The 8135-nt window shown below is 35.4% G+C and overlaps 1 protein-coding gene across 1 annotated transcript; it reads right to left on the reverse strand.

Annotated features, from left to right (window-relative positions):
• Positions 1-2628: 2628 nt before the first annotated feature.
• On the reverse strand, positions 2629-6359 carry LOC105180290 (signal peptidase complex catalytic subunit SEC11C-like). Its single transcript, XM_020691639.1, has 6 exons — positions 6247-6359; positions 5702-5737; positions 4951-4996; positions 4660-4747; positions 3125-3182; positions 2629-2964 (listed from the first exon to the last, which is right to left on the reverse strand). Exons 1-6 carry the CDS (start codon positions 6295-6297, stop codon positions 2914-2916), a joined length of 330 nt encoding a protein of 109 aa, XP_020547298.1. The 5' UTR covers positions 6298-6359; the 3' UTR covers positions 2629-2913.
• Between the last annotated feature and the right edge of the window lie 1776 nt (positions 6360-8135).

An 8135-nucleotide genomic window follows, 5' to 3' on the forward strand; every position in this document is an offset into this window, starting at 1 on the left:
TCATGCTCAGTTTGCTTCCTTAGTTGGATTTCACCTGCTGCTGTTTTCCTGATTTGATGATTCGTCATGTGATTTTTTTTAATGTTAATTTGTCCTGACATAGATTCAAAGTCGTACGTGGAGTGTGCAAAACTTGTTTAGAGATGCTCAGGAATTACTGTAGTTGATAAGTGACTTTTCCTCATTAGGACAAAAGGACAAATATTTTGATATACTTTTTACCATGACTGCCGTAGCTTTAACGAAATCCTTTTTGTTGTATTTATTAACCATTAACACAAGTTTGCTTGACTTATAGACAGCAAATTCTTCTCCTTTTCAGATTGGATCTGACTCTTTCAGACTTCTGTTAAGATAAATTATGGTAAACTTTTGGTTGCCTGACATAATATAGTCAAACTTGTTCTGCATGTATTGCATTATCAGTGGGAAGTTTTGTTTAGCCTGTGAGTGGATGCATTTGTGGTGTCTCTCTGAATTATTTTAACATGTTCTGTAGGAAGTATTTGGAATGCTTACTATGCATGTGGGGGTGGGCTGATCTTGTACATGGTGATGATGTTTTAGTGTTTTCAAGTTGGCAAGCTTAGGGTTTTGTCATTTATATATGGGTGGAAAATAACCCGATACATGTTAGGTTGCTGTATTTTGATTATTGTAGTTGTAGATCAATGCGGGAAATTCTGCATGTCAACTAGACGTCGAGAGGGTACCTCATATCTCCAAACCTTATTTTATTTAGTGAATGGTTTCATGCTGTATATTTTGCACGGACATGTTGCAGTATGCTTTATAGGTTTGTGCAGCTTTTGTCGTGAGATTATGCTAGTCATATTTTGAAGTAGTACCTTATGCTTAATCATTCACGCCAATTGATAATTTCGTGATTTCGAATCTTGTTTGAGCAGAAATACAACTTTGAAAATTGAGAATAGATCAAAACTAGTTCATGTTATAATTCTCGCACCGATTGATTCATAAATCTGATTGAGGTTTACCATGTGGCCATGGAACAGAACTTTGATAAGTTTTCAACATATAACTTGAATTACTTGGTAGTGTAAATCCCGTGGACAGAAATTTATCTGTCCCAAGATGCATTTCTGATAGAAATGTTATGTGGATAACTGGGGGACCTTTAAGACACCATAAATTGGTGCCTTATTGGGAATAGAAGTTTCGTTAATTGGCGGGGTTGCGGATAGTTCAATTTTCTTGTTCTTAGGCATGTTTCCTGGAACAATGAACTTTAGGTTGTAAACATATTAGTTGCAGTTTATGTAGTTTCGTTAGCAGTTTGGCCTCTATTAATTATTTTACCATAATTTGAATCTTGGGTTGCTGTTGCAGCAGCGATTTGGAGTGAACTGATTGTAAAGTTCTATTTCACACATCCCAAATGCCCTACCATTCCGCCGTGTAAGATATTAAGCCATGCTTCATTGTTTGCTTTGCAGATTACTAGCTACCCTTTAACTTGCGTGTTCCCCAATGAAGAGCAGGACCAGAAAATCTGAACTTTCAAGTGCCGCCCAGTATTGGAGACCATCTGTAGAGAATTTCATCAGAAAGACTCTTGCTGAACACAATTGTCAAATCCTAAATGTTCAGTAAACTACTCGAAGTACTCTCATATCATATATTGTTTATTAACAACAGATCTTACTTGTGATGCCTACCTGCTTATCGTGTCATTTGCGACCTGGGTTTGTCAGGTTGTCTTTTACTACTGAGCTTTATGCATACTTTAGCCTGTATATTACGTGAAAGAATGGTTGGGCAGTCAAAAGAACTGGTTTTTTCTTGCTATTTTTGTGATTCTCCTTGAAAGAGGCTAATGGATAGAAAGAGAGGTGATGGAAGTCAAATGTTTTGGAGCCTTTATACCTGTATTTGAAGCCTTAAATCTTTCTACCAAAGTTTCAGCAGAATTCAGGCTACCTCGAGCACAGGATTGTGCTGTCTCGATGCAGGCTTGCATTCCGTGATACGTTTTTTTACATTCAAAATTTTCAACTATTTAATAACTTTTAGACTATTCGTAATACAAATATGCTTGTGTGTCGAGTACTAAAACAGAAGAAACATGTTAAAGGACTCGATCCCACTGTTTTCCTGAAATAAAACAGTTTTCATCCTCTGTAACATCAGAGATAATTTGCCATTTAATCCATATGCCACCCATGAGTCCATTCTAGCTCAACTGAGCTTGAACGCATTTTAAGGACCTTGATAACAAGCTTTAGCTTGAGAATTCAAACTCGAGTCTCTGAGCAATCATTTAAATAGCAACCAAAACTTTGATATTAATCTTTGGAGATCGAAATATGATGGAATGAACATATAGATAAAAAAGAGATGTAACGAATGTATAGTGGACCACACAACAACATTAAGCGCAACAAAATTGGAATCATAAACACGATACCATACAACTACATTAAGCACAACAATTGGAATCATAAAAACGACGAGGGCGTCACTGCAGTTTTCCATTCATTTTATAGTGTCCTTTACACTTTTCTAGAACTGCTTGTGCTGAAGCATCAGAATCAACTCGTGATTCCTTTCGTCTACAACTTACTAGCAACTGACACAACAGAAGGGATTGCATAAATGAAGACATAATAAGTATTGCCAAATCAGGCAAGTGAAGGAATTGAATTTTTCTGTGTTGTTTCTGTTCTTTTTAAGAAGACGGTGCATAATGGTAAAGATATCTTTGGCCCAACCGAAGTTGCAAAAATAGAGTACAGTCTACACAACACTGAACATGTTCCAGTTAATACTAAATTCTACTCCCTCTGGAGTACACTAGTACACAATCAGAGATGAGATGTGAAGTTTTCCCAATAGTTTCTCTGTATTCCTCTATAGTAAGTTCAGCAACACAAAGTCGGGCACACCTCAACCCTATTCTTTAGAAGTAATCACCAACAATCCCAAAGCACCTATCAGTATGTACTGCAATATGGAAAGCCAAGTCAATACAATCTTGCCCCTTGGATAACTTATTACAGAAACAGAGGTAATAATTGTGGTGGTGGAGGTAACTGAAGTAACTGTTAATTTCTTTTCTTTTTTTTGCCGGGGATGGGGGTCGCAGAAATTGTCAAAGGTTTACCTTGATGATAGGCTTTTCAGTCATGATTATAGTCACCCAACCCACGTAAGGCAAAAATCTGCAAAGAAGCATAGAAGTTGGGTTGATTGCTCATTAGATCTCTAGAAAATCAAAGCAATGCTACAGAAGGACTGAATCATTTAATTGCGATACTGAATTTGCTTTATGAGATAGCAGGCATGCATATAAACTGTATGGTTGACAAAATCCATACTTCATACACTACAGAACTTGAAGCAAAATCTAGTATAAAGTCAAACATCATTTGTCTATGCAATAATTCAATAATATCTCTACAACTTTACCAAACTAACAAGGTTGATGAGCAAAAAGAGAACACAAAATAAAGAGAGAGGTGACAGGGAGATATGACAGGATATTATAACTTAGTGGCAACGAGAAAGATGAACGTCTTAACCAGCAAGCGCCTACAGATAAACTATATTACATATAAAATTTTAGAAATTGGTGAGGGTTGAAGTATTTGATGCTTTGGCCCAACACAATTGAAAGTATGTTTATCTCGAGAGAATGAGACCGCAAAAATTCATGAAGTGTCTAAACTTCCAGAGACTATTACGAGATACTCCAAAATCAAGGATGTTTAACTGTTGCTTAGGGCTCCCTGAGTAAGAATTTGCTGTTATCAAGGCCTTTTCATACTCCAACTATCCCAATTTACCATTTTGAATGAGCATATAGGTTTAAGTTGAGAAAAGTATTGGATATGTATTCTCTTGCATGTAGTCATACTGAGTTAACGTAATCATATCATGACTTCAAAGTATTAGGATTAGAAAATTGTAGTTTAGAAACAAAGACATTACTTGTTGATGTCTCAAACACGGACTAGGTATATTAAATTGAGAAACACTGGAAGGATGGGCACTTTGCAATTTACGAATGAAAGAAAATTATGTTCACAAACAGAGAATCGAAAATATAGGATACAAAAAACATGATAAGGAAGATAATAAAGATCTAGGAATTGCACTCTTTTCCATGATACATGCTAACCTTTTGCAGTTTCATTATAGAAGCTCAAACCTCCATAAATCCCAGAAAAGTAATATATAGTCAACTCTTAAGGAAATTAACGAAGGTTATATCTCCAAATATAGGCTCCAGCTACAAATAGACTTTTGAGGAAAATAAGTTAATCCTATGAAAACAAGACTTATAACTCCTATTCTAGGACATAAGAGGACACTACAATTGTGAAAGTGAATAGGAAAACCAATACTCATCCAATTCAAAATGACCCCTAGAGCCAAATACTAGAAAACATTCAGAAAGTAAAGAGTTTCAGCATTAATAATCTTCATTTGAACTTATCATTCCCCTAATATGATTCCCTGATATCTTTTCAATTTAGATCCTTTACTATCCCACTCCAAAACCACAGAACAAAGTCAACACAATTGTCCAAAAGATCTGACATCTTGGGCCTTGTTGCAAGAACTTAGACACATGATCTACGTAGGCATGACACTGTAAGTTATATATGGAAATATTACAGAAACAATTGAACTTACCCAACAGCTCTTCCCATGATATGATGTCTTTGCAGCCAGAGCTGACCGTGAGCATACAGAAGTCGGTCATCCCCAAAATTATTATCTCCTGACAAATCAACGACAGACTAACATAAATGCCACAATTTCATTGTCACAGCAACATAGTGCATCATGCGTCAATTTGCATATGCTTCAAATTTACCTCCAAAAAGTGATATCTTATGATTTGAATACTGAAATTCTCAATTATTCAGCAGTGCTTAGACATTTAGGATTATCAAAGTTATATCTAATAATTCAAATGCATACCTTTTGTCAGAACATCTACTTCTCCAGTATCTTGGCGCTCATGAACCTTAAAGAAATAGCAGCTTTATTGTTAGCACTAAAAGACAAATGGTGAGAAGATACAGCATCAGAATGGAGACTTTTCTTATAAAAAGCAAGCACACATGCCCTTCCGTGAACTCCATGCTTCTTCTTATCACTATGTACCTTTTAAGCTACAATTCACAGCAAAATGATAGAAGCAAAACATTTAACCGCCAAAACAGTTGGTTATCAGAAATAATTAACCAATTCTGAAATACAGGCACAAATAAGCAGGTTCTGACATGTTGATTGGTGTTTCATTAACCATTAAACTTAAGTTTTGATTAAGGTAAAAAATATAGATAACTGGACTAAAAGGAAATGTCACAAAATACATATACAAACAACTGTTCGCATAAGCTCGAGAGAAGAAACAAATAATGCTTGCATGTATCATGGCTATGTTAACGCTGATGTCTTGTTTCTTTCTCATCCCATGATCCATGGTATAACTTGATAATAAGGGGAATTTAAATTTCATCTTCCCCCTTTGTTTCCCATCCTTCCCACCACCTAAAATTTTATGATTTCCAATTATACAATGTGAATAACCTTTTCTCTACTCCTTTGTTCCCTTCTCTTGCCTTTCTTTTAAAACAGACGGAAAACCACTCATATCCAGCACTGATCTAGTTCCAATAGAAATAGAACGCAAGAAAAGGCCAATGAAAAATGAAAGTCATCGTACCTTGATAACCCGGTGGACAATAGGAATTTCACGTCCCTGTCAGGAAGCAACAACAATCACAATAATTATCAGAAATATTTAAAAACTGAGATTATAAATGTCTATCACCAGAGAGTGAGCTGATGGAAGGATTTGATATTTCTATATAATTGAAATAAAGGCTTTATCCTTATAAAAGTTGTCAAACCAGCACCAAAAGAGCATTTCTCCAACATTTACGAATAGTCACGTGAAATCAACTGACAGCAAATCATGAACTGAAATCCTCAAAGCACCATTCATCATTGAGTTTCCAAAACTTGAGTGAAGATATACTTATTCACCCATCTAACAATTTTGAGGAAAGAGAAGATAAAAACTCTGGATGAGTTAATTAATATTTTGAGAAGTATATTTCTTGGGTCTTCAAAAGCCAAATTGGATCATGCCATCATGGACTAACTACTTACAAAAGCTGGTGCACGGAAAAATAGAATGAAGAGCAGAGGCTAGCAGAAAAGAATGAGATGACAGCGAAACTGAAATATGATACTGGGACCACGTACATCAACATTAAACACAACAATTTCTCCAGCTCGAATAGGATCCTTACTCATGTGCAAGAACAAGATGTCACCCTGAAAGAAATTAAATAATGAAGTGAAGATCTAGGAAAAATGACTAAAAAAGGCATATAAAAGAATAGTAATGCAAGATGTCAAAAAGGATATGATATAAAGCAATACACGTAATCAATGACAAAAGTACCTGGCAGCTGTTAAACAATAAAAGAAGGACAAGATATGAGCATCATATTGCCGAAGCATAATTTTAATTTAGTTCATCAAACCAAGACTTAGAATCCGATAAAAGACCAGAATATTTAACAACCCAACAATCAAAAACTCTGGCTTCAGATGTCACGGCTGACCCACCTAATAAAGACGACGGCACCGCTCAAAGTCCAATGTGGCTAATTAGTGTGACCTATTTCCTGAAAAGTACTGTGGCAATAAATGAGCTGCCTACTCAATAAATATAGTTGATCAATCTATATATATATACACAGACAAAGATTCACGTACATGCAGTCACACCGACAACAGTCATTCGTCATACAGCAACATCAGATATAAGCAACAATACATACTCACAGCTGTAAATCAATCCACAATATAATATTCATTCGTTATCATTTATTAGTTAAGGGCCCCACTTACTCTAGTTGGAGTACATCAGTCAATGGTTTCGCCGGCCATCATCATATTGATAAATAATAAGACTACTTCGTTAAACACTTCTTCCTAGTTAAAATAGAGAAAAAAAGAAACAAAAAGAGAACAAAAATGCCCATGCACACAGAGCAAAGATACAAGAGACCAGAGTCCACATTAGAGATCAACTGCTGAGGAGAAACATCCTGCATAACTGATGACTGGCAAATGAAACATTCACATCCCAACAGCAATTGTAAAACTCCCTCCAAATGACAAATTGTTCATTTTCTACATGTATAAGTGCAATTAAAGGGCACAACATCCAAATATATGGGTCAATTATTATAAAACTGGACAGCTGTAGAATATCTATATGAAGAATCAAATCTGCACACCCACACAAAAACACATCAATGTAAAAGAGATCCTTTGCAATTTGCAGTATTTCCATTTGACATAAATGAAGGGTCATCTTGTGATGAAAATGTTCTCCCCTCCTTCATTGTGGAACAAAGGAATAAAATATTTCAGCAGTAAGCATTTTGAAGCAACAAATACTCAAAAGCTAGTGCAGCTTCTAATGAAACCACAACAATAAAATGGGCAAAAGAGTCTTTTTCTTTTTCTTTTTTTTCTGCAGATTCTTTTAAATTGCTTCCCATTTAGTCTCAAATATGCGGCACTTAATCTAATTGTGATTGTCAAACAAAACATTTTGCATTTCATACAAGCCCTAAGCAGTAACATTTAATTCATTAAGCAAATAGCACTATGTTTAACCACTGCATTGGATATATTTACTTAAATAAAACGTAAAAGCTTCCCATTTTAAGATTCCCAAACTTCCTTGAGTTCATAACCCTAATTTCTCTTTTATGTACTTTTTTCCGCAAACGCCATTTGTTTTTCTTTAAGAAGTGAGCCCAAAAGAATTAGCAAAACAGCGAAATCATAATCAATACCACTCCAAAAAACCGGGAAGAGATATAAAAACCAGCAATTATGTATTTTTCGCCAAGAAAGTAACGAAATAAGCGTCACCGCAGGTATATGAATTTAATCCATTAATGAAGTAAAAATTGAACTTAAAAAACAAAGGCACGAGATGAGAAATGAAGCTGACGATATCCAGAAATTCAAGAGACAAGAATCTCTAAATCAATAACTAACAACAAAAGAAAATTCTTCGTACGAACCGAGGCTGACGGCTTGAGTAAGAACTTGTCTGAAGTTCAAAG

The sequence above is a fragment of the Sesamum indicum genome, unplaced genomic scaffold (genome assembly GCF_000512975.1).
Source record: "Sesamum indicum cultivar Zhongzhi No. 13 unplaced genomic scaffold, S_indicum_v1.0 scaffold00543, whole genome shotgun sequence".
NCBI classification, from domain to species: domain Eukaryota; kingdom Viridiplantae; phylum Streptophyta; class Magnoliopsida; order Lamiales; family Pedaliaceae; genus Sesamum; species Sesamum indicum.

Coding starts and splice junctions, on each gene's coding strand:
- LOC105180290 (XM_020691639.1), bottom strand. CDS start 6,297: ATGAGTAAGGATCCTATTCGAGCTGGAGAAATTGTTGTGTTTAATGTT. Junction 4,997..5,701: donor TTGTCCACCGGGTTATCAAG/GTACGATGACTT, acceptor TATTTCTTTAAG/GTTCATGAGCGCCAAGATAC. Junction 4,748..4,950: donor AGTAGATGTTCTGACAAAAG/GTATGCATTTGA, acceptor TTGATTTGTCAG/GAGATAATAATTTTGGGGAT.